This window comes from Haliotis asinina, chromosome 15 (assembly GCF_037392515.1).
Source record: "Haliotis asinina isolate JCU_RB_2024 chromosome 15, JCU_Hal_asi_v2, whole genome shotgun sequence".
Taxonomy (NCBI): domain Eukaryota; kingdom Metazoa; phylum Mollusca; class Gastropoda; order Lepetellida; family Haliotidae; genus Haliotis; species Haliotis asinina.
Genome location: NC_090294.1, coordinates 245,576 through 273,186, shown reverse-complemented (window position 1 = coordinate 273,186; position 27,611 = coordinate 245,576). Strand labels below are relative to the sequence as shown.

The 27,611-nt window shown below is 42.6% G+C and overlaps 1 protein-coding gene across 2 annotated transcripts in view; it reads right to left on the bottom strand.

Annotated features, from left to right (window-relative positions):
* The window catches only part of LOC137265554 (putative ferric-chelate reductase 1), a 43,981-nt gene extending 20,996 nt beyond the window's left edge, over positions 1-22,985 (bottom strand). Inside the window, exons 1-6 of one of the 2 annotated variants that reach the window (XM_067800970.1) lie at positions 22,632-22,985; positions 14,434-14,637; positions 12,713-12,858; positions 3,507-3,604; positions 2,700-2,889; positions 1,568-1,744 (exon numbers count right to left, since the gene is read on the bottom strand). In XM_067800970.1, the coding sequence (XP_067657071.1) occupies positions 1,568-1,744; positions 2,700-2,889; positions 3,507-3,604; positions 12,713-12,858; positions 14,434-14,629 (807 nt within the window). In that variant the 5' untranslated portion in view covers positions 14,630-14,637; positions 22,632-22,985. Of the gene's footprint in view, positions 1-1,567; positions 1,745-2,699; positions 2,890-3,506; positions 3,605-8,215; positions 8,249-12,712; positions 12,859-14,433; positions 14,638-22,631 lie in introns of those variants that run through there. The other variant, XM_067800971.1, reaches the window with a different exon arrangement.
* Between the last annotated feature and the right edge of the window lie 4,626 nt (positions 22,986-27,611).

Below are 27,611 nucleotides of genomic sequence, written 5' to 3'. Positions count from 1 at the left end.
CAATAACGCCTCGCAGTACTGGCAGCGTCCGTCAAAAGAGCAGGCTAGAGACGCACAATCCGGGCACCAAGGGTGAGGAACTTTCGCCGATTTCTGCCCCTAGCAGATAGTGTAAAACTGGCGAGACATACACAGTTAACTGTAACAAAACAAGACATAACAATGCGTGGAAACCAACGCTAGGAGGTAGAAAAAAAACAACACCCCTACACCAGAAATGCAGCACCAACGCACCCCCACTATAAAGTAGACACGCCCGTAAGCTCGTGACAGCGAAGGGCAAACAACCAGAAAGGCTACCTGCATACATCGCAACGTGGCACGAAAAAAAGTATAAATGCAGTGAAACATGGGCAAAAATACTAATCGACATGGAAACTACATGGAGGAAGAAAAACCAGCAAGATATAATACCCCCACGGACGCCATGCCTCACTTACACACGACGCGGGCGAACCCACCCCGAAGTGAGAGAAAAAAACAACACGAGGTAGCAAAGTAAGTGCAGTTAAATGATTACTTACCTTAACACGCACACCTAAGGGATACAAACCATACCTACCCGTGAGGAACAACTTTATTGAACCACAAAGTAGGTAAACTAAGCGAACCAAAAAACGTCCGAACAGACGAACGCTAGAAGTAAAAGTGATTTTTGGATTGTTCGCGCTTGCGCGAGTGGGGAGATCACGTCACTTCCGTGACTACATTCGTAGATTACATGAGGTAGCCATCTAGGGAATGGCGAATCAACGACTGTCTGATCTCTTCTAGCTAAGCTTGAGGTAATATGCATAAGACCTATGGTAAGGTAAGTTAAAAATATATAAGATATCCCTTTTGCGTTTTTTTTTAAATTTTTGTTTTGAAGAGTATACAATATGTATATTACATCATGTAGCAGATAGTCACTCTGTCTGTTAGGTTAACTGCATGCCAAAAATACTTTCTGAAGGATAAACTGAAGGCTGACATAGGCCTCTCATGAACCTGAAGGTGACGAGAATAGATTGCTTTACAAGAGAAGCATAGAAACCATTTTTATGTTCACCTGAAATCGCTGCTCAAGGCCAAGTCCATTGTATAACTCCAACATCATCAAGTGTGTATGAAGCATTTGAGAATATCAAGTATTGTTTCGAGAATGTGGGCATATGCATCTTCCTCAAGGATACCTACAGTAAAAAATATCATTCTTTTAGGTATTGAAAGTAAACGTTAACGTTACGACACTAACTGATCTGATCATAACATCAGCAGGATGGGAGAGTCAATTTTAGTTTTGCGCCCCTTTTAGCAGTATCAGGACAGGCGACACAAGAAATGGGCTTGACACTTAGTACCCATGTGGGGTATCGAACCCGCGTCTTCAGAGTGACAAGCGAATGCTTTAACCACTAGGCCACCCCATCGCCCCCAGCAGCATAGCCAGTGGTAAAGGATCAATAATGGCACGTGTCCCAGAGACAGTTATAATCAGTTGGTTCACTGACTGAAAGCCAAGGAAAAAATTTTCCCCTGATTTCCAATAACAGGACCATCACATAAAACATTTAGTTTGATTTACCATTTTCTTGTCTTTCGAGAATCCTATGGCCATCCACGAGTCTCCAGATGAAGGTGACCTAAGACGAAAGCGAATGTTACTGTCTTCTGGTAACCAGGTGACAGAGAACGTGCATCCCTCGTCACAGTCGTCAAAACATCCTATCCGTACTCCACATTCGGGGTCATGTGATATACCCTGAAAAAAATCCATATTTCCGTGAATCAAAAGCGGCACTTTAAGACGATACAACATCACATCAAACGCAACAGACCAGCTACATCTAGGCAGCATGAAGTTACGTTACATACTATCTTGGCAATGTGGAAATATTGAGAAGATACACGTGTGTAACTAATACCGCATTCATATACAATGTAAGTGTACTACAGGTGTGCACATGGGTCATATAAAAGCCTTTACTAACGCATGCAACATAATTCCTGGAGAATATTAACATGACTTAAAGTGGTCGTGCAAATTCATATTGACTTCAAATATATTTACATAGTGTCTATTTTGTGCCCTGTGCACAGAATTTTTGCAAAGTACAAGCTGAACACAGGTAAGGATGGCAACCAGAAATTCAGAAAATACAATTCAATCTCAGACTGGTGATTGAAATGAAGCTCTATTCGCGCATTGGATGAAGAAACAGAGGAGATCATATGGACGATCCACGAAACACAGGACAGCAATTAGACGACTCAACATGATCAATTGGACTAGTAGTATTCATGGCACGCGCAACCGCGGGGTCCAGTTGAATTTAACAAAGGAGCCTAAACATGGAAGAGATTGCGAGTCCTACTTGGGATTCGAACCCACACTCTCAGAGTGAGGCACCTATTTGACAGCACACAAAGACAACCATCGATCCACTCAGCCACGGCGGTTTGCATAAAAATGGAAGTCGGGCAACTGGTAGTCTAGATATAGATTTTGTGTTGGTATAAATTGATTCGCCACCCACTGACCAGAATATAGGTTTGCTTCACTCTCTCTGGCACAACACGAGGTGTTTTTGCTGTTTTTGTGTGATTACCTTTTCCCCCATTTTGGCAAGCATATATAAGTGAACAATACATATTTGTGCTGCTGGTGATGCCTTCGACTGTGTTGCTGCTGTGGTTTTTGGGGCTGATATAAATACCGGCTGAGATGAGACTGGTGATGTTTCCGAAGATGTGGGTTCTGTTGATGCAGCAGAGGTCGTACAAGGCGTCATCGTGGGGGACTCAAGCGACGCCTCTGAGACGCTGAGAGGGGCGGCCGTGGCGTCAGACAGTATGGCGGAATTGATACCGACCCAGAACGTGACGTAATCCTTTACGAAGCTTGCCCTGAAATGATAAAACTGAAGTAGGGGAATGTAGCATCACGGTGTTATTGTCGCTATCACACTGACGACGTGGGGAAGTGCTGCAGGCGGTGGGCGTATAATACTCTCGTGAAACTACCAAGCAGGGGTAGCGATATTGTCAAGTAAATGATCTTCATGCCCATGGTATTCTTGGCATTGGAGCTAAAGATCAGAGAATCCAGGCATGGGTGCGCTTAACACCTCAACAAAGTAGATAGCAAAAATATGAGATGTTCTTGTTTCACTACACGTCTGGGTCACGCTAGTCAAACCAGTGATTGACAGCGCGAGCAACACTGTACGTAGTCTAGGTACCTTTGTAAAGTCATCCACACACTGAATTTACCCGGTCATTACTTTTGCAGTACCCGGTTTCTGAAGTCGCCATTGTTTGAGGACCCATTGTGCCCGGAATGCCTGCCGGATACACATAGGATGCAGGGTGACTCGTGTTCGTTTGTCAGGCTAACACTCTACAGTTCCACAGATGTGTTCGTGTTAAATCTACCATGATCTACATGTAGCAGTCTGAATATTCACACAAGATACTATTGCTAAGGTAACGGGATCTGGGTGCTTCCGTTAACGACAACGCACTTGAATATGAGGTGTCCTGCAGTTGTAGATGGTGCTCTCCACGTTGCCTTGACAAGCGATTTCGGATTCTTCTCAGTTTGCGTTAGCCCTCTCAGTACCTGCCAAATAGTATACATCACTTGTGAGTAAAAGAAGTGATGTTTTTACGTCACCAAAATGACACAAATCATTACACAAGTGCACTACAAGGACAAGGGTCAATTGTCGTCACATTCTTACACATTTTAAAATTAAGTTGATCCTTTTCACCAACGGACACTACTTCAGCTGGTAGTCTAGATCATGTACTTTGGGTAAAGACCATTGTCACAAATATGACTACATAATGCTGTTTGGTCAAATGCAACACGTTAGTATCAAATGGGACAGAAAGCACAACAGCATATATGATTTATATGAGTTCTTTGGTTTCAAATAATCGGACAAGATTAGGTTTCAATGCTTGGCTACGTCTAAAGATTTTTCTCAGTCGTATTCCAAACAGTTTTATAACGGACAATTTCAATGACGACCTCTCTGGATGGTACCATGGAGAGACCACGGTGTCAGATCCGACTAGCAAGGCGAAGATAGTTGTAGACGCCACTTAGGTTATGTTTGGGCTTCCAATAATAAAATGATGGATTTTAAACACACGTTATATGTTTACATGTTGATGCAAAATCACACCACGGTGATTACGAGTGGGACATGAGTGGTGCTCAGCAGCCGACTGAAAGCTTCCCTATTCACGTTTAGGGCAGCTGATTTCATCTAAGCAGAGGACTCTGTCGCGTACGTTGCTCTAATTATCAATTACTGAATGGGTCGGGAGAAGATAGTGATAACCCACAAATTCATACTTTCGAGATAATTGCTTTTAAAAGTTTAGTCATTCATGAAAAAGATCAGTGTGATTTCGGAAATACATTGTGTAATAACAATATCTTGTATTTATTTATACTTCTGGTAGTGTGCAAAATAGATGCAATACGATTTGATTGCAGGAAGTTGTGTTTTTATGTGCTCGAAGATACCTACTGTAAACATTCTGTGTTGGTTATCAGTTTCATGCCAAAATGAGCTTGCCATACTCTTGATCAATGATCGATATTTGTACTTTTGTTAACCCGCATCAGATACACACTAAGAGGGGAATGGCTGTGTCATTCTTAAGGAAATATATATACTAACGGAGGAAGTAACCGTGCATTATTTGATGTTTTGTTATTGTAGGATTATACCGAGATTTTACTCCAAATATCGTGACGCCCTTGAAGAAAATTAATGTAGTATCAAAAAATTGGTTCAGAAATTTAGTATCGTGTGTGTCCACTGTTGTCGTTGAGGCGAGAGTTGAAGAATCCTGTGGTTTTAAATCAGACGGCTGGACCCTCCCACGTTTCCAGGATAATGAAAATGCTATTTAAGATTTGTTTTGATCACGATAAGTGACAATAAAGCAGACTTGAGGATTGACACCTACCTCGCTCCCAAGAGTGAAATTGGTATCTTATAACTAATGTCATGCAAAATCCTGCAGCAGAAAGTACTTTAGATTTTGTAACTCGGTGAAAACAGACATCAATAGCATTTATTCTCAGACTGGCGGATGTTCGTCTCCGGCGCCGGTGGAAATTAAGCTCGGTATTAATTACACGTAAGTTTTTCAAACAATGAATTTGGTGTTCCGCACTAGACCAAACACAAGTCATTCATATGTAATGGTTAAGAGTCGGAAAAACCCATAAGTTTGTTCGTTCTTTTAAAGTGAAAAAGGGGTGAATATGGAGGCTCGAATGAATATTGCGCGCCGCCACAGCAGAACACTTTCAGAAACACACTGTAGAAATGTGATGGCAATGCCATATGTGTCAGCTCCCTACCGTTGATACAGGATTTGACTCAAGAAAATACGAGGGGTAATAGACCACGAGAATTTGGGTGGAATTTATACAGGTGGAGTTATCGACCGCGATACAGGATTATGTCTTGACGGTATAGGACCGTATGTCGGCTCTCGGCACTGCTTTGAACCGGAAGCTGGCAGGGGTAATGGAGGCGAAGAACGAACTGATGTACCACGAGTTGCGCTTAAAATGTTGAATAAGACATATTTCACGTGAGTAATTATTAAATATGGCTTTGGAAATCGGAGAGCACAACCATGTGAGGAAATGGGAGTCTCTTTTCTACTACCAACGAGAGTTTAGATCAGTACATTCAGCTGAAGCTGACTAGTCATGCGACATTCCACGATTGCATTGTGGGAATGTAAACACTGCAAACATATACAGTGTCTCTGCAAAAAAGAGACATTTTATCCTTCGGAAAACATAAACGTAATGTTTCCACCGGTGATGTTAGCTGTGTGGTGCAACTGCAAACCAAGAAATGGGATGCGATGAGGCAGTTTACTGCAGAAGGCTGTAGGAGGCGATGGCAACTGACATCCATCGTGATGTCGGTTACATTGTGACGTAATGGAAAAAAGTTCGATTACGAGGGGGCAGACTGGAATGGCGCAGCGACGTCAACACATTGTGACGTAATGCACATTATTGTATGGGTAACGCTATTTTTTCAGGGCATTATCATTTGCAGAAGCCCGAGGTCTTTCATTAACTGCCCGACGAAGGAGGGCAGTTAATGAAAGACCTCGGGCTTCTGCAAATGATAATGCCCTGAAAAAATAGCGTTACCCTTATTATAGCTAAAATGAATAGAATATTTTTATAAAAGAATAATTAAAACAGCGGCATCGGTTTAGAAGCATTTACTGCCAACAACAAAACGACGGAGGTCACTGACACAGATTTTACAAATATAGTCACGTCATAGAACAACACAGATGACGTCACTATTGAAAGTGACGACATTCGACCTTGACCTTTGCTCATACTACCAGCCGCCATTGTTTTCAGTGATCAACAGCGTTAGACTTCAAGTTGATATTTTCATTGCTGTATGTTGTCATTTATGGCACAATCGTTATGGATGGCACAAGCAGGAAAGTGCATAATGGCACAGGCACATGTGACGAATGTGAGCCAGATATATGGTCAATAATGAACCCAAGTTCATTCGAGCCGTAGGTGATTGAACTTCAACAGCTGAGCTACTTATGACGTCACCTAACAACGGGCTTGATAATGGCCCGTCGTCAAGCATTTTGCGAGCGTTATCAAGTTACAGTGGACCGCTCATTTCTGATAACGAGCGGTCGTTTTCATGATAATTCTATCCATTTTAGCTATAACGTCTGATAATGTATTGTCGGTGCCTTTGATCTTTCACAGAAACATCTTAGAATTCCCCATACATTGTTGGACCAAATTACAAATGGTCCTTGTCACCAATGCCTAACCCAGGGCACTACTTCGAATGAGTGAGTTGAGTTTTACGCCGCTCTCTGCAATATTACAACTATATGGCGGCGGTGTGTAAATAATCGAGTCTGGAACAGACAATCCAGTGATCAACTGCATGAGCATCGGTCTGCGCAACTGGGAACCGATGACGTGTCAGTCAAATCAGCGAGTCTGACCACCCGACCCCGTGAATCGCCTCTGACGAGAATTTAAGCACAGTCGCCTTTTTATGGCAAGCATGGGTTGCTGAAGGCCTATTCTACCCCGGACCTTAACGGGTCCACCATTTCGATGGTAAAACCATTAATTTTACGTTTTGTTAAAAAAGTGTTGAATTCTTCCATAGCAGCTGAGACTTTTAAAACAATTAATGGAAATTAGATGACATGTATACTAATGAGCAAACCAATGTCGTCTTTTTCCGATCTACACAAACAGGAGAATATGAAAATTTAAGAACTTTCTTATGTATCGGATCTGGCCATCCAAATCCCTATTACCCTCTTTCTCATGTAGTACATTGGCATCTTTTCTTATAAAGTGTGCAACTACCAAAACGCATCCGCTCACATTGGGGAACTTTGTATTGGAATAGTTTGGTTCACCGTGAAAACATACTGTCCGTATCCACAGCAAATTCTCTCCACGTGATCGGAGTAACATTGGTCTTGTGATAAGCACAGCGGAGTTATGCCCCCTTATCCTTGTACGTTCATGGCCTCTCTGTCGACGTTTGGCATCATAGAAGAAAATCGATTTTTGACATTTATTGCGGGTCATTTTTGATTTTGTGCGTATGATTTTATGCATTAGTACGTAAATCCATTTAATACACATTTATGTCGTTCAGATATTAAGCTGTATTTTCGTCGCTCACACTTTCCATAAAGATAGAAGATATTGGACAACATATAGCAGTATCTGTTTCTCAAACCGCCGAGGTAGTCGCAGTTATATTTATACCAACGGATAGGAAATTAAATATTCTACACGAATATTCTGTGTAATTTTATAGCCGTGCGCTTATCCAGGACCAAGCGAGCGGAATTCTCACACAGCGTTCACTTTCCAAACCTTATGAAAATGTGCGCCTGAAAAAAACAAATCGGCATCCAGGGGGTTAAAACAAAGTGGCGGAAAAATATGCGTATCATGTGGCGTCATGAATATCACGCCATACGCGCCAGTTTAGGTCGTTAACGTTTAGAAAAATAATTCTCAACCATGGAGGACGTGGAAACAACTTTCATGAATGAGTGAAGTGATGAAATTGATATTACACTTTCCCAAGTTGGTGAGGCCGTGGAGTTGAATTTAAAGTTTGAGGACCTAACTTTATCTCAGGATATGAACACTTACGAAGTGAGTGCAAGCGACCAAATTGACCCGGATGTTGGATTATTTGATCTTCAGTTCAACCCGTGTTCTGAAGAAAATAGGTCTGATGACATTAGTAATGCGGTTGATCCATCCGTACAAAGTGAACGATTTGAGAAGATGATATTTTGCAACGCATAGCTGATGCTGAAAGTAAGAACACTCGAAATAACACAAAGTTGGCGATGCGTGTTTTCGACCAGTGGCGAGAGTCACGACAAGATGTTTGTGTGCCAGACATCAAAGGCTTTACATCCGGAGATAGGAACAACTGTCTGTCCAGGTTTGTGTTGGAAACGCGAAAGGTAGATGGTTCAGAATATCCATCCAAAACCTCTTAGGTGCCGGCTTGATACGTCGCATGCGGAGTTGACTTCGAGCCTGTGATGAACATAGCAGTCTACAAGTTAATCACATTTTGGGCGGGACTGATCAACCAAAAATTACACTGGAGGTTTCGCACACCGAGCAGTCGAGGCAAAAGTATTGCATCACCTGTCCACGGCATAAGGAACAACACTTGTATGAACTGTCTCTATTCAAGATTGACAACAGAAGGCCGTTTTACAGAAGACCTCTTACGACTAAATAATTGACAACATTCGATTTTCCAGTGAGGTGATTGGCGTCAACAAACTGAGCACTTTAGTGTGCACTTCCGCTGGTACACCTTGCTACTTCGTAAACCACCCCGGGAAGTGCATGTACGTTTGTACGGAGAGGGAGAAGAGTAGGAAATAATGCCAATAACAGGTCACAGTGAGAAGATACACGCGACCGTCACAGTCTATGTTATCAGCCATCGAAAACAAACTGGATCCATCTCTGGCACTTAAACGAATGAAAACGGAGCCCTTTGCCACTGTAAACGGAGCCCTTTGCCACTGTAAACGCGGCATCGCAAGTCAGGGAGACGGCTGCGTCCAGATTATCTATTGTGTATCAAAACTACACCTTTAACTTGTAATTCTAAACTGAAAACAATTAGGCGAACCTGTGAATGGGAACTGTTTCCTTAAAATTCGAGACCGGAAACAATATAAATTTTGAATTCTTTGCTCATTTTGTAGTTTAACAAATGTTTTAAAACGATGTTCATTTTTTCCTGAATAAAGGACAAGATATGATAAGGGTGGTTTTTGGCCCACTAACAGAATTGGCTGAAAACATCTTATTTGTTTAGAGACAAGTTAGCTTTGCATAAAAATGCTATATTTTATATGTTCTGAGGTGTAATTTTACTGTAGAGGGGCCCAAAATGGGTTTTATCAGTTTCCATGGAAAATAACAAAAAGTCTGAAATATCAGTGTGCCATAATGGCTTATTTACAACTGTTATTTTATTTACATACAAATTACAGCAGTTTTACAACAGGTAGTCACTCTGCTGAAAAACATGTTAATGTCGATCATGTTTTAACCTCAAGGGGCCCAATAAGGGTTGCAAAACATTGTTGATTCAATTACTTGCCAGTTGGGTCCCCATAACTCAGTCATTATTCACAACATTCTTACCAAATGTAATCCATGGGTCCATTGTACAACATGTAAGCATGATAACAATCATGTTGGACTAAGAATCACAGGGGCCTGTTTTGGGTAAAGCTTCATTTTGGGCACAGCTTCATTCTAACTAGTAAGTGTTACAAGTCAGCATTTACGACCAGTTTTAGCAAATATACAGTTAACATCTCAATCATCATATGTTATTACAATAGCAAACCATGTTGCACTAAAAATCGCAGGTCTTCACCTCAAAGGGGCCCATTTCGGGTGAAATTTCATTGTCAGCACAGGTTCATATTAACACCATGCACATGTTAAAGTCAGTATTCAAAAGACTTCACAGAGTAATTATTCACTACTTATCCATTTTAAAGATATAAAACATCCACTATTACTCTTCATTCACACAGTCATCAATCTCAGTTTCTGATTCACTCTCAAGAACTGCAGTATTCAAAAGTGTATAAACCTGAAGTAGATCAAAATGTATAAAATATGAATTTAAAATATTGGGAACAAAGGCAACTAGACCGACTGATGAATGGTCAGTGTCTTAAGAAAAGATTTACATGATGTTGATTAAAGCTTGTTTCACCAGTGTTGTAACATAGATTACCAAACTTAAGAAAAAAATCACAATATTTGGATTTGATGTGAAACAGTTTAGTTAACATTGTAGACTTGACAAACAAACTTTGAAAAAAAGAAAGACAGGTTACATGGATTTGAACCTGCATGTCTGATAACAAAAAAAACCCCAACAGTCCACTATTGCAACCATTAGGCTACATATTTCTTTGCCTCAAAGTGTGAATTTAAGCTTATATATTACACTTTACAACTATGTATGACCTGACGTCTGCTTGTGTTTATCATCTGCTAGACTTGATACAATGTTCTTATTCTAGCTAAAAAAATCTTTTTCATACAGTTAAGTGTAGTCACTTTGGTTAAATGAAATCTAATATGTCATTTGAAACATCAAGGTACATAAGTTCTTGGAAAATGCATATGTTTATGCATGGCAATCCTGTTGAATGAGTGTTATTTTGACAGTGACAGGTGACTCAAAGGTGTTTGATACACAGATGAAAGAAAAACTATGATCAAATTCTTACATAATAACATAGATTCTCACCTTTACAGTACTGCTTGATCATATTTTGAAAATCTTCAGATGTCTTCTTACTTTTCTAGCAGAGACCAACCACCAAACACCAATGTTTACCTCTCATAAATCAGCCCTGTGAATGCCTTATGACATTGAAAATTTTAATAACGATGTTTGATATGTGTATTTTAGAGCACAAAACCATCCAAATTATAATGTATCATGGCACAGATGTGTAAATGTGATTGATTGTTAGTGATGTTAGTTTAAGCCAATGTTTATTTTTTGACATGTTGTATGGGGCAATTTCATGAACCGAAAAAAATGCACTTTTTTAAAGATTTTGATGTGAGCAAAACCGTGACCCACCACAATTTTTTAGGTGTACATTCTAATTTACTCTCTTCATATGTGGTGAAAAAATTGGGATGAGTCACGCTTTTGCTCACTTTTCTATCACTCTGAAAATCAGAAAATGTAAGTTTCTAGAAGATATTGTAAAATATGTCAACTTTGAGGTCTTCAAAGAGGAAAACTAACAACACCAAAAACATAAAAATGCAATTGGAGGTAACTTCAACAATTAATTTAGCTGCTTTTATGCTAAAATGATCGTGTTGGAAAATTTTGATAATCAACACATGTTGTGGGCCAATAAGGGCCTCTATCATACCTTGTCCTTTGTCAGCATTGTACTTGTTTATATATATGTTCTACACTGTATCTCAACTTCGAAAACTGTTTGCGATGACGTCATAGTTTCGGCGGAGCAAGCATCATCCAATGAGAATCAGTATGGCGACACCATGTAGTAACTAGCAGGTTACAACATGGGCAACATCAAAGAGACCTCCGCCATGTCATGGTACAAATAATGTTACAGCGCGGAAGTGTAAAATCTCAGAGAGTAATAGTGAGTGAGTGAGTTTAGTTTTACGCCGCATTCAGCAATATTCCAGCTATATGGCGGCGGTCTGGAAATAATCGAGTCTGGACCAGACAGTCCAGTGATCAACACCATGAGCATCGATCTGCGCAGTGGGGAATCGATGACATGTGTCAACCAAGTCAGCAAGCCTGACCACCCGGTCCCGTTAGTCGCCTCTTCCGACAAGCATAATCGCCTTTTTATGGCAGGCACCGAGTGTAATAAAGCACTGGATATGTGAAAGAGGTGAGTTTGATGAGGTCGGTATTGTGTGATCAGGTTTCGGATGACAATCTTCCAGTTCAGCAAAAGGTTCAGAGACAAGTAGAAATCCAAATGACTAAAGTGATTATTTCTCTTCTAACAGAAATCGGTTGGCAGAATACACCTCCAGTCATCCTAAAATACTTGAGTATGAAAAGCAGTCGCTCGGGGAGGCCTCCTCGAAATCCAGGTCCTGAATCCACTGGGTTCAGAATTATATAGTGATTGTGTAAGAGCTGAAAGAATAAGCCAAGCTGTTTGTTAGGCATGCACCTGTGATGGTGTCACCTGGAGTAACAGGAGGCGTTCCCCTATTCGAACACTACTTGACAGTGATTCATCAACACGTTTCCGATTTGTTTCTGAACTTGCTGACTGGACTTGCTATTAGCAGAACTGTCTTGTGAGTAAGCAGTGATTTTGTTTCTGTTAATTGCATCTTTATGAAAAAAGTCATGATATAGTCATTTATTGGTTGGTCTTGTTGACATAATGATATTATCACTTACATGAACAACTGAGTGTAAAAGGCTGACATGTTGCAATTCGTTGATACACCATGATAGATACAGAAGCTTTGACGCGTATTCCCCACACAGGTCATCCAGGAGACTTCATCGTCGTGTGAGTTATGACGACACTCTTTAAGGTATTAAACTTACTCACTTACCCCGTCCCCGTTTTCGCACACAGGTAATGTCGTTGCTGTTTGGGTGAAGCTGCCGATGTACTCAGAGGTGTTGTAGGCCGGGTCAGCTCTGCGTGCCTGCAGCAGAAACCCAACGAACTGCTCCCCACACCGTCCCTCAAGAGTCACTGTAGACAGTAGTGACCGAGTGAGTTTCTGTTCCTTTAAACAAGTCCTCCAAGAAAGGCAACTTAACTTGAAATAATGAGATAATAAACGATGACTCTTCAAAATCACAACTTCAACTTAATGTTTTGCTGATTATGGCAAGAATGTAAGAATGTTATTCCCTCATAAGGATTTGAGGCATATCCTTATCCACAAGCAAACTGTAGCGCAAATGGGGTTGCGCAGCACAGAGAATATGACAAGTCTTCTTACGTACGAGCGAAGCGAGCAAAGGTTGGCAACCATCAAAGGTACACTCAATTTCCTTACTTGGCTCTCACATTTCTTACCCCATGTTTAGTAATTACTCACGTGAAATATGTTTCATTCACCATTTTAAGCGCAACTCGTGGTATTCAGATCGTTCTTCACCTCCATTACCCCTGCCAGCTTCCGATTGAACGGAGTGAGAAAACAAGAATAAGCAGAAATGAGAAAGACATACCATATTGCCTAATTTTATCATGAATGTGTTAGTGTTTATTTGTCTTATCTGTCATCGATATTGGTAGAATTTTTGTAACATTTATTCTACATAAAAACAATTCTGGCGCAATGAGAGAATAAAGCAGGGGAGGTAACTGTAAGTATTCCATGTAGAACATTGTCCTCCTGTTCCTTCACTCCGTTGAACCGAAAGCTGGAAGGGGGAATGGAGGCGAAGAACGATCTGATTTACCACGAGTTGCGCTTAAAACGATGAATAAAAATATTTCGCGTTAGTAATGGTTCAACATGGGGTTGGAAATGTGACAGCACAACCCAGTGAAGAAATGGGTGCTTACTTTTGATGGCGAAGCGAGGAATGTACGTTGCCAAATCTTGCTCGCTTCGCTCGCATGTAAGAAGACTGGTCATTTTCTCTATGAGGCGCAACCCATTTGCGCTATAGTTTGCCTGTGCCTTATCACACTTGTGTGAATACCCAATGTCATTACACCATCAAATTTCTGCCACCAACAATGTCGACCTTTCGAACACACTTGGAAGACACCTTTTCTCTGTGACGACTCCCGCCCGATTCTCCGAGTCATGCCTGCATGGCGTCACTCAAACGCATTGCTGCCGGGGTGATGCCAGTCTACTGTATGTAACGCCCCGAACCCTGCTACCGGGGCTGATGCCAGTCTACTGTATGTAACGCCCGGAACCCTGCAACCGGGGCTGATGCCAATCTACTGTATGTAACGCCCCGAACCCTGAATGTATGTTCCGATACCCGGCCCAGATGACCTGCCACCTCAAAGGTAGTGGTGTATCTCGGACACATGACAAGGTGGGGCCATCCTGTACAGGGTTGGGGCTGTAGATCTATCAGATCTAGGGTTTGAGTTGAGGCGAGTATAAAACGGTTGGATTTGAGCACTAAACTAGCGAACAAAACTATTTGAATTTAATTTAATTCTCCAAAATCATTGCATTACTAATTTCCAAACCCAACGTGCGATGCCAGTTTTTCAGTTTTTTTGTTCGCTACTAGATGCGTTTGAAATATTGCAAGCAGTGCCAGAGGTGGTTAAATGATCGCATCCTACCTTCCACAGTCTCCCCTGGACTGTACGTGCGTTTGTCAAGCAGCACCACAAAGGGCGAGTCTGTTGTTTGGGCGGGAGCATGATGGTGATGCGGCATCATGTCTGCGCATGCTCTTCCCGGTGCCCCTTTAGTATATGCATACGCTGAACGTGCAGACAGAAGCAGACTAACTGTACACAACAATGAGTATGTCATTGCAGCGTCTGAAACAATGGGGTATGAGTATTTGCGTAAGTCGAAATGAATTCAAACATCAACCATGTTGCCATAGACGTGAACATACACTTGAAGATGTACTACGAAGAAAATCTACAGACCAAAAGTTTTTCTGAAAGCATGCGTGCGCATACATGATCAGTCCATGGTAGACCACTGACGAGTGCACGGGCTCACATGCATATTTATTACAGACGAAAACGTTCCATGTTGAATTTATTGAGCATGAGTAATATGCAGTGATGGTGTGTGTACAAAATGCTTTGACTGTCCTACTGGTTTGAAAAGGTTGCCCTAAAATTAACTTTCTCTTTCTTTAACATTGTAACCATTTGTGAATACTGGATACAACTCCCCCGATACATTTGAAACTTCGTCTTGTGTCGTTCTGCCGGCCTCTGATGTAGTATCTCGCCTCAGTTTACACAGCAGTTCAGACCTTGTGTGCCGATGTTCAACAGCAGTTCAGACCCTGTGTGCCGAGATTCAACAGCAGTTCAGACCCTGTGTGCCGATGTTCACGCTGGTTCAACTTCCGGAACTGCAGTGACTGATATGATTATGAGATATCCTTATGAGATTGCAATAAATTGTCAGGTGGATGTGGAAATGGATGTGGAAATGGATGTGGAAATGGAAGTGAATGTCGACGTGGACGTGGGTGTGGTTTCAGTGTGGATAGGGGTAGGCGTGTGGACATGGATGTGGATGTGGGTATGTGTGGATGTGGATGTGGGTATGGGTTAATGTGGGTGTGGGTATAGGGGTGGGTGGATGTGGATGTGGGTATAGGGGTGGGGGAATGTGTATGTGGATGTGCGTGTTGGTGGATGTGCATGTGGGTGTGGATGGGTGTGGAGGTGTGGATGTGGATATGAATGCGATTGTGTGTGTGGGTAAATGTGGATGCGATTGTGTGTGTGGGTAAATGTGGATGCGATTGTGTGTGGGGGTAAATGTGGATGCGATTGTGTGTGGGGGTAAATGTGGATGCGATGGATGTGTGTGGATGTGGATATGGGTACAGCGGTGGGTGGATGTGAGTGTGGATGTGGATGAGGGTATAGGTGTGGACGTGGGTGTGGGTAAAGGTGTGGGTGGATGTGAGTGTGGATGTGGATATGTGTATACGTGTGGGTATATGTTGATGTGGGTGGATGTGGATGAGGGATTAGGTGTGGGTGTGGATGTGGGTGGATGTGGATGTAAGTGTGGGTGTGGATGTGAATGTGAGTGTGGATATGGATGGGGGTGTAGGTACAGGTGTGGGTGGACGTGAGTGTGGGTGTGGGTGTGAGTGGATTGGGGTGTGAGTGGATGTGGATGTGGGTAAAGGTGTGGGTGTGGATGTTGATGTGGGTGGATGTAGATAGGGATTAGTGTGGGTGTGGATGTGAATGTGAGTGTGGATATGGATATGAATATGAATATGGATGTGGATGGGGGTGTGGGTGTTGATGTGGACGTGGGTATAGGTGCTGGTGGATGTGGATGTTGGTGTGGATGTGGTTTTCGATATAGATGTGGATGTGGGTGTAGGTGTAGGTGTGGGTTGGTGGATGTGCATGTGGTTGTGGTTGTGGTTGAAGTTGTGGTTGTGGATGTCGGTTTAAGTGTGGATGTGTGTATAGGTGTGCTTGGATGTGGGTGTAGTGCAGATGTAGGTATAGGTGTGGGTGGATGTGGGTGTAAGTGTGGGTGTTGGAGTGGATGTGGGTGATTTGAGAGTGGGTGGTGGGGGAATGTGGGTTAAGGTGTGGGGGGATCGGGTAGTCGTGGGCGGATGTGGGTGTCAGTGGATAGTGGTGGGTGGGTGTGGATGTGGATTACGGTGTGGGTGGATGTGGGTTTAGGTGTGGGCTTGGGCGTGGGTGGATGTGGATGTGGATGTGGAAAACATATTTAAGTAGGAAGTAGTTTGATATTTTTAGTTGATGAAAACAACCCATAATTTAATTGATTCTCAAAATGAATTTAAACCGTGACGCCACGAGCACTGTCACAAACATCTGCAATTCTGTGAATATATGCTATTTAGAAAATCCTTTCGGTTATCAATCATTTACTAGTAAGTAAATCTTTGAATTGCATTTAGAAGTGGAAAACATAAGAAAAGCTAGAGTCATGGACGTCAACTTCTTTATTGTGGATAACACAACGTTTCGGAGTGTATGCTTCCTTCTTCATCAGGTGAACGGTGGGAGTACCAAGCGGGGTATATAAACAGAGGCTCTACAAACAATTCTTTACATTGGACCCATCAGCCACAAGATCTCAAGTCTCATCAAGAACCAAGCCATCATTGACGTCACATTCTCAAGGGGCAGGACCCGTGAAGGTCCCGGGGTAGAATAGGCCTTCAGCAACCCATGCTTGCCATAAAAGGTGACTATGCTTGTCATAAGAGGCGACCAACGGGATCGGGTGGTCAGGCTCGCTGACTTGGTTGACACATGTCATCGGTTCCGAATTGCGCAGATCGATGTTCATGTTGTTGATCACTGGATTGTCTGGTCCAGATTCGATTATTTCCACTCCGCCGCCATGTAGCTAGAATATTGCTGGGTGCGGCGTAAAACTAAACTCACTCACTCAAGTGGCAAGACTCTGAAAAAATCTTCTCGGAGCCAACGACAGAGGATCCAGCGCTGCTAACCCCAACCCAAGAGAATGCATCTACCAGATTCCGTGTAGTTGTGGACAAACGTGCATCGGGGAAACGTTACGACCTCTCAACACAAGACTCAAGGAACATAAAGTCTCCGTCAACAAGCTCGATCTGAAGTCTTCCATATCATGACATGTCCTCAAGAACAAGGACCATGCCACCAGATTGGAAGCCACCCAAGTCCTGTCCACCACGCACCAGCAACAACTGACGCCAACGGAAGCTTCAGGAAGCCACAGACATACGGAGACAACCGCTAGCCATCAACCGTGATCAAGGAATCCATCAACCATGTGCTTGGGACACACTCCCCATCCTATGTTCTTCCCCCGCCATGTTTGCATTGTCTGCAGTGTGCATACTGGCCTCCACACCATTTTCGTCATTCTGTACCCCCATCATTACTATGTTATTTTAGTGCATCAATGGCCTCCTCATGTTGTATTAGTGCATCACTGGCCTCCTCATGCTGTATTAGTGCATCACTGGCCTCAATTTGTTGTATTAGTGCATTACTGGCCTCCTCATGTTGTTTTAGTGCATCACTGGCCTCCTCGTTTTAGTGCATCACTGACCTCCTCATGTTTTAGTGCATCACTGGCCTCCTCATGTTGTATTAGTGCATCACTGGCCTCCTCATGATGTATTAGTGCATCACTGGCCTCCTCATGTTGTATTAGTGCATCACTGGCCTCCTCGTTTTAGTGCATCAATGGCCTCCTCATGTTTTAGTGCATCACTGGCCTCCTCATGTTGTATTAGTGCATCACTGGCCTCCTCATGTTGTATTAGTGCATCACTGGCCTCCTCATGTTGTATTAGTGCATCGCTGGCCTCCTCATGTTGTTTTAGTGCATCACTGGCCTCCTCATGTTGTTTTAGTGCATCACTGGCCTCCTCGTTTTAGTGCATCACTGGCCTCCTCATGTTGTATTAGTGCATCACTGGCCTCCTCATGATGTATTAGTGCATCACTGGCCTCTTCGTTTTAGTGCATCACTGGCCTCCTCGTTTTAGTGCATCACTGGCCTCCTCATGTTTTAGTGCATCACTGGCCTCCTCATGTTGTATTAGTGCATCACTGGCCTCCTCATGTTTTAGTGCATCACTGGCCTCCTCATGTTGTTTTAGTGCATCACTGGCCTCCTCGTTTTAGTGCATCACTGGCCTCCTCATGTTTTAGTGCATCACTGGCCTCCTCGTTTTAGTGCATCACTGGCCTCCTCATGTTGTGTTAGTGTGTCACTGGCCCCCTCATGTTGTTTTAGTGTGTCACTGGCCCCCTCATGTTGTTTTAGTGTGTCACTGGCCCCCTCATGTTGTTTTAGTGTATATAAACCTAAAGTGTGCTTCTCACTATATATTAGGTCATCTCCTGTTTTTGTTTTGGAGGAACAGGTTTTACTTTTCGCTAGAAAGACCTCTTCCCAGGTTTTACTTTTCGTTAGTAAGACCGTTTCCCAGGTTTTAGTTTTCCTAACGTTATATGAACATCAACATTCAAATAATACATGAGTTCTACCGCACGGCCGCCGACCCGACGGAGGTGGTGACGTTAAATTATCTACTTAAATTGGTTTTACGCGCGCTTTCGTTTTTGTAATGTGGTTTCATTAAATGATCATCTGCATTCATTTTTGTAATTACCCATCATTGACGGTATATACGTTAGAGAAAACACTTCTCCTCGGTTTTGGTAGACAATGTAAAACCATCGGGGTCGGGAAATCCGTCCGCCTCCGGTTTCACATTGTCTACCAAAACCGAGGAGGCATGTTTTCTCCTATACACCACTGGCTTCTTATTCGTGCTGTATTCCATCAAGCCAATTGCCATGTTGTTTTAGTGCATTACTGGCCTCATCTCTATATTATACTATTTAGTCTTCAACATTGTTAAACATATTTTCTTTGTGGCGCTTCTGTATATATACCCCCACTGACCTGATGAAGGAGCAAGCATATGCTCCGAAACGTGTTTTCCGCAATAAAGAAGTTGACATCCATAAATCTGGCTTTTCTTATACGAGTAAGTAGTTTTGATGTTTTACCTCGATGGAAACACATCAAAATAGCATCTTCTATCTTGGAAGCGAGGTAGGTGTCCAAACACATGATTTAATACCTACAGGCTTCCGCAAAGCTGCTCCGCACTCACAATCAACATATTTCGCACGAAGTGACGGGTCCCGTGGAAGTCTGTGCATGGTGACACCATCACCCGACACCTTTCTAATGGTTCGGTATTAATCATCTACGCGTTTTTAAAGAAACAAACTGGCGTTCCGCTTAAGGCTAACCACAAGTCTTTCATACTGTCAACGTGTTAATTTTTTCATTTTGGTTAAATAGTTATTTCAATCATCACATTTCTGCTATATACGTTTGTACGTACAGCTAGGAACCCACCGGCCTGTTTCAGCAAATACACTTGACATGAGTAGAAGCCGGCTTCATAAGTCAGTGACGCTACTCTCGAAACCTGTCATGCAGACACTCTCACAGCGATAGGCGGCTCTTGTCGAAAAGCCGCTTCAAAAGAAAGCAAAAGCTTCCCATTGTTGTTAGACACCTTTGTTGGCAAAAGTCAGGTTCCTTTAAAACGAGGCACGTTCAGGATGAATGCAGTTCCAACTGAATATGCTGTTCTCGTTTTGAAGGCTAGCGCTTTCGACATCCAGTATTCCCCGGGTTCATCTAACGCGTCAAAACAGACGCCGTTAATCTGGTGACAGTGAACGTGTTAAAATTCCTTCATTTTGGTTAAATAGTTGAAAAAATTCAACACTATTTCACTCGTCAAATGTTTTTCACTATTTGACCAAAATGAAAGAATTTCAACACGTTGACAATACGTAACAGTTAAAAGAGAAAGAGAACAATGGAGTTAGTTTAATCGTTCTTTAAGAGAAGGGCTAATTTTACATGCACATATTTCTTCCCAGAAAGGTGACACAGATATTTCTGTGGAATATCCTGTTTTCTTAATCGGTGTATTATGGAATACTGTAAGGGACATTCTCGCGATCTCGCATTCTCGCGATCTCGACCTTTGGAAGCAAGCTTAAAATGTCAAAAGTGCGAGAATGCGAGAACGCGAGAGTTGGCCAAAATCTCGCGTTCTCGCGATCTCGCATTCTCGTGTTTTTGGTACAGATCAAGTTTTTGTCAAACGTCGACGACACGAGAATGCGACTTTTAAACATGCTGTCAAATCTCGCAATCTCGCAATCTCGACTTGTCAAATAAGGCCACAAAAACACGAAATCGTGAGAACACGAGAATGCGACATTTCCTTTTCTCGCGTTCTCGCGTTTTAGACGTTGACGTTGCGCATGCTTATTATCACAAGGTCAATGCGCATGCGCATGCTGGTAGTGCAGTGGTCATGCTTCTTTCATGTTTTTCATTGCCCAAGTAGCAGTTAACAAATTTATGACATGGCTTGAAAATACTAAGTATGTAATTTACATTCACGAAGTGTAGGGTAGTGTATATAAGTCCGCTCCCGTTGTTACAATCTCCTACGTGCATAAAATCCTCAACATGTCCTGCATAATTTAACAAACGAAATTGTGAATATCCAATGTAAGTGGAAATATGTAAGTGTCTGGAAGCTGAGAAATATAATTACGTTAGTGAGAATAAGAAAAATAATGCTTAAAGCCGCATCAATTCGCAGCTAGTCGCAGCAATACCGGCAGTTACAGAAATAATCACAGACCAGTGAGTTTCTCCATTATGTAATATCATATGAGGCCAGCATTAGTCTGTCTCACAGTCCATGACGACATTATCTTTCTCTACTGCCCAGCCCTCACTGCAATGCTTTAGCCCTAAATGAAGCAAGTCTTGATTTTCCTCGGGTTCAGGTCTTGGGCGTGTTTTCTTTTTAAGGTCTAGTTTGGCATCACAAATCACAGGTGACATTCATCTTCGCCATAACGAACACAGATACATGTTTATGTAGATATAGATGATGACACTGTTAGGGAAGATGACACGTGTATGATATTTCACTGTGGCTTACTTCACCTTTGATACTAACAGCTATATGCAGCTTCAGTTGACGACAGATTGCTATGTAGAGCCTCCGCGATAACAAGACAACAATGTTGCATAGATGTATAAGTGCATCACGTGACTGTAGTGTCATAGATGACCACACCGTACATGAGTAAGTGAGTTTAGTTTTACGCCACACTCAGCAATATTCCAGCTACATGGCGGCGGTCTGGAAATAATCGAGTCTGGACCAGACAGTCCAGTGATCAACAACATGAACATCGATCTGCGCAATTCGGAGCCGATGACATGTGTCAACCAAGTCAGCGAGCCTGACCACCCGATCCCGTTGGTCGCCTCTTATGACAAGCATAGTCACCTTTTATGGCAAGCATGGGTTGCTGAAGGCCTATTCTACCCCGCGACCTTCACGGGCCACACCGTACATGAAACAGGTATCTGTACGGCGCATGACTCTTGTGTTATCTTCCTCAAGGTAGCAATAGGTGGCATCTTGTCCGCCATGTTTGATCTACTAAAACTGTTTATGTCTAATATTCTAGATGTCTAATGCGCGTTCTACTGCTGAAGTGTTTAACCCGCGAAACGACGGCACATCACCTTATTGCGGTAACATGTCCATATATGTATTTAAATAGTACATAGCTATTGGCTTCCTACAGGGTAGCTATAGGTTTCTATGGGCTAGCTACTGGCTTTCTTCGGGGTAGCTACAGGGTTTCTACGGGGTAGCTACTGGCTTTCTAGAGGGTAGCTACTGGCTTTCCTCGGGGTAGCTACTGGCTTTCTACAGGGTAGTTACTGACTTTCTACGGGGTAGCTGTTGGCTTTCTGCGGGATTTCTTGGGCATACCACGGAGGTTATTTCTACGGAACTTGAGTCTCACAACGACCACGTGACACCAGTTTCCTTGTTTAACTATGTCCGCCTTTTAATGCCTGCAGGCATGCGTGAACAAAACTGTATGCATCACCAGATGAACGACAAAGACAAATATGAGAGAACATATCAAGATCGACGATTTGCAAATCATATGTGTCTGTGATTTTAGACATCCTGGAAATGTCTTAAGTTTTCCGTCTGAACAATAAATCAATCCCTGATACAACTGAACTGTATACTTTCAGCAAGAAATACACTGTTGCCATACTACTACTGCTACTACTACTACTGCTGCTGCTGCTGCTACTACTACTACTACTACCACCTCCACTACTACTGCTACTGCTACTAATTACAGACGCCCGGACAGATATAACGGACACTACTCCACAAATGTGTACCTACCTGCTCAGAGATAATCCAGGAGAGATATATAAGCGAAATGTTGTCGTGCTCGAGTAAACAGCGAGGACAGGTGGTAAACGTCCCAGTTGTATCCAGATACGTTACGCCAAGAGACAACCATGGACCAAGCTGTCCCTACTACAGACTGTGTCCCAACAGATAGCCATGGGTTGCCGTTATGGCCTTTTGCACATGTTGACACGGCATTTTATCTGCATTTCATAACCACGTGACATGTGACAGGTGATGTACATGACGTTTTGATATCTGCCTGTTGCCCTTCCCCTCACAAGGAACATCATCAACTAGACTGTGTTATTCAACAATTCCTTTTGTAATTGCTTGATTGAAAGTCTGTCACAGTAGAACACTGCACACACTGAAAAAGAGAAAAAGGAATTGGCATGAACCCACTTTGTGCCCAAACCTTTCTTCCTGGACATGTGTGTCCTGCTGTTCAGTTAGAGTCACTGTCTTGTGTGTTCCTTTGTGGAAATGTGTCTCCTGCTGTTCAGTTAGAGTCACTGTCTTGTGTGTTCCTTTGCGGAAATGTGTCTCCTGCTGTTCAGTTAGAGTCACTGTCTTGTGTGTTCCTTTGTGGAAATGTGTCTCCTGCTGTTCAGTTAGAGTCACTGTCTTGTGTGTTCCTTTGCGGAAATGTGTCTCCTGCTGTTCAGTTAGAGTCACTGTCTTGTGTGTTCCTTTGTGGAAATGTGTCTCCTGCTGTTCAGTTAGAGTCACTGTCTTGTGTGTTCCTTTGCGGAAATGTGTCTCCTGCTGTTCAGCTAGAGTCACTGTCTTGTGTGTTCCTTTGTGGAAATGTGTCTCCTGCTGTTCAGTTAGAGTCACTGTCTTGTGTGTTCCTTTGCGGAAATGTGTCTTCTGCTGTTCAGCTAGAGTCACTGTCTTGTGTGTTCCTTTACGGAAATGTGTGTCCTGCTGTTCAGTTAGAGTCACTGTCTTGTGTGTTCCTTTGTGGAAATGTGTCTCCTGCTGTTCAGTTAGAGTCACTGTCTTGTGTGTTCCTTTGCGGAAATGTGTCTCCTGCTGTTCAGTTAGAGTCACTGTCTTGTGTGTTCCTTTGTGGACATGTGTCTCCTGCTGTTCAGTTAGAGTCACTGTCTTGTGTGTTCCTTTGTGGAAATGTGTCTCCTGCTGTTCAGTTAGAGTCACTGTCTTGTGTGTTCCTTTGCGGAAATGTGTCTCCTGCTGTTCAGTTAGAGTCACTGTCTTGTGTGTTCCTTTGTGGACATGTGTCTCCTGCTGTTCAGTTAGAGTCACTGTCTTGTGTGTTCCTTTGTGGAAATGTGTCTCCTGCTGTTCAGTTAGAGTCACTGTCTTGTGTGTTCCTTTGCGGAAATGTGTCTCCTGCTGTTCAGCTAGAGTCACTGTCTTGTGTGTTCCTTTGTGGAAATGTGTCTCCTGCTGTTCAGTTAGAGTCACTGTCTTGTGTGTTCCTTTGCGGAAATGTGTCTTCTGCTGTTCAGCTAGAGTCACTGTCTTGTGTGTTCCTTTGCGGAAATGTGTGTCCTGCTGTTCAGTTAGAGTCACTGTCTTGTGTGTTCCTTTGCGGAAATGTGTCTCCTGCTGTTCAGTTAGAGTCACTGTCTTGTGTGTTCCTTTGCGGAAATGTGTCTCCTGCTGTTCAGTTAGAGTCACTGTCTTGTGTGTTCCTTTGCGGAAATGTGTCTCCTGCTGTTCAGTTAGAGTCACTGTCTTGTGTGTTCCTTTGCGGAAATGTGTCTCCTGCTGTTCAGCTAGAGTCACTGTCTTGTGTGTTCCTTTGTGGAAATGTGTCTCCTGCTGTTCAGTTAGAGTCACTGTCTTGTGTGTTCCTTTGCGGAAATGTGTCTTCTGCTGTTCAGCTAGAGTCACTGTCTTGTGTGTTCCTTTGTGGAAATGTGTCTCCTGCTGTTCAGTTAGAGTCACTGTCTTGTGTGTTCCTTTGCGGAAATGTGTCTCCTGCTGTTCAGCTAGAGTCACTGTCTTGTGTGTTCCTTTGTGGAAATGTGTCTCCTGCTGTTCAGTTAGAGTCACTGTCTTGTGTGTTCCTTTGCGGAAATGTGTCTTCTGCTGTTCAGCTAGAGTCACTGTCTTGTGTGTTCCTTTACGGAAATGTGTGTCCTGCTGTTCAGTTAGAGTCACTGTCTTGTGTGTTCCTTTGTGGAAATGTGTCTCCTGCTGTTCAGTTAGAGTCACTGTCTTGTGTGTTCCTTTGCGGAAGTGTGTCTCCTGCTGTTCAGTTAGAGTCACTGTCTTGTGTGTTCCTTTGTGGACATGTGTCTCCTGCTGTTCAGTTAGAGTCACTGTCTTGTGTGTTCCTTTGTGGAAATGTGTCTCCTGCTGTTCAGTTAGAGTCACTGTCTTGTGTGTTCCTTTGCGGAAATGTGTCTCCTGCTGTTTAGTTAGAGTCACTGTCTTGTGTGTTCCTTTGTGGACATGTGTCTCCTGCTGTTCAGTTAGAGTCACTGTCTTGTGTGTTCCTTTGTGGAAATGTGTCTCCTGCTGTTCAGTTAGAGTCACTGTCTTGTGTGTTCCTTTGCGGAAATGTGTCTCCTGCTGTTCAGCTAGAGTCACTGTCTTGTGTGTTCCTTTGTGGAAATGTGTCTCCTGCTGTTCAGTTAGAGTCACTGTCTTGTGTGTTCCTTTGCGGAAATGTGTCTTCTGCTGTTCAGCTAGAGTCACTGTCTTGTGTGTTCCTTTGCGGAAATGTGTGTCCTGCTGTTCAGTTAGAGTCACTGTCTTGTGTGTTCCTTTGCGGAAATGTGTCTCCTGCTGTTCAGTTAGAGTCACTGTCTTGTGTGTTCCTTTGCGGAAATGTGTCTCCTGCTGTTCAGTTAGAGTCACTGTCTTGTGTGTTCCTTTGCGGAAATGTGTCTCCTGCTGTTCAGTTAGAGTCACTGTCTTGTGTGTTCCTTTGCGGAAATGTGTCTCCTGCTGTTCAGTTAGAGTCACTGTCTTGTGTGTTCCTTTGTGGAAATGTGTCTCCTGCTGTTCAGTTAGAGTCACTGTCTTGTGTGTTCCTTTGTGGAAATGTGTCTCCTGCTGTTCAGTTAGAGTCACTGTCTTGTGTGTTCCTTTATAATATTGTTGTAATACTTCTTTAGTCAGAATTGTACAATCGATTCTGCTTTTAGCTGAGATTTCTGATATATGTGTAAAGGGCTGTGTAGCTTCTATTTCACTCAAAGGGGCACTGATGTGGAGAAATTTCCGTGGACTGGTTGTTCCTTTTGTTATTGTTTTTCTCCTGTGAGTATCAGGATGATATCCCAGAATTCGTGACTGGTTCGTGACCTCTGCTACGCAAGCCCGTATGTGCAAATGAGATTTAATTATTGACAGATCAACTAAGGTGAAGCAGGGATACTGGCGAGAAACATTATTCGCTCCACATCAGCGCCTCATTAAGATTCTTCTGCATGTTAAAGCGGCGTTTGTGTCTTCCTTCAGTTTCTTTATCGCCTATGCCTTTGTATGTGGTGTCTTCTTTGTTTTTTTCTCTAACATCAGTGTCGTTTTCCTGTTGCAGAGGAAGTGTTGGACATGTCAACAGATCTGCCGCTAACGATGCCAGTCACATCACCGATGATGATATTTTCGATTAATATACTTTTGGGTGATCAATATTGACACTCGGATATCTTTGAAAGATGTTACTTGTTCTCAGAGTCGGTGTTTTGTGAGAAGTAACACATGCTAAAACCGCCTCGCAAGGCTAGACAGCAATCCGAATGGCATAAGCAGATACGCAGAAACATCATCATAAAATAGCTTGACAGCTACCTCCGAGAAAGCTCCGACATAAACCTTTTTGGACAACTGCGGCATATATTGACAACCGAAGTGAAATCCCAGTCAGGTCACATCAATTCAGTCAGGTCAAATCAAGTCATTCAAGTCACATAAAGCCAGTCATTTCACACCAAGCCAGTCAGTTCACATGTTCCAGACTCCATCAAGCCGAATCACAAACTGATCATTTTTCTTTTCGAAGTGACCGACAATTACCTTTCTTGGTTACAATGCCTCACTACCTAATCATCCAATGTTCCCTTACCGGGTCCAGTGTGATGTGACTGGGCAATGCTTTCAGTCTTATATAGCGCCTAGAACTTGATTCATTGCTCTGTTTCCTTTCGTATCAATTAAAATAATACAAAACAATTTACATCTAATTCATTTTTAAAATCAGTAATCAACAGAGAAAGCGGCTCCTGTTAGATCGAATCTGCTGCAAGGTGAGAGATATCTGAAAACATCTGACCAAACTGTAATTATAAAACAAAAACCGTATAGGCAGTGGTGGTTACTAAAACAAGTAATCAGTGTGTGTTGGCGTATCGTGTTGACATGTGACATTATGAAAATCAGTTGCCTTCACTAATCTCTTAAACTGACATGTTGGTGGATCAGTGAAACTGAATGCTCATTTTCTGAATTGCCTACAAATACCAACATCATACCTTTTATATCTTGTGATTGGATGGGTTGTATGTTGCCTAGCATCCAAATTCACTGTTGCTCTGTGTGCAAAATACCTTAATGACTATAAAAGCTCTGAAGCATTATCACGGTTTCTTTCATGTTTTATAACCTCAAGCTTTACGAAAACAAAAACATTTTGGTATCTATGTTTGATGTTAAGGAGTTAGCACCACAAATTGTTATTTCATATCTATCTTATACATCTGATAGAGAAAGGGCGGACCTTTCGGAATGTACAACATATTTGCAAATGAATCAAAAACTAAATTTTCGGTGGAAGATAAAACATTGTACTTGTTATGTAGGTAACAAATGTCACATAATTCATTGCATTTCATTAAAGTGTATGCAGCAAATATGTCAAACTAAAACACAGCTCGTTTATTAAAACATCGAACAGTTTGGAACTTGATCATTTATATGCACATGATATGTGAATAAACATTGTTGAAGGCTGCCTCTTTGTTTTGTCTCAGCGCGTGCCAGAAAAGT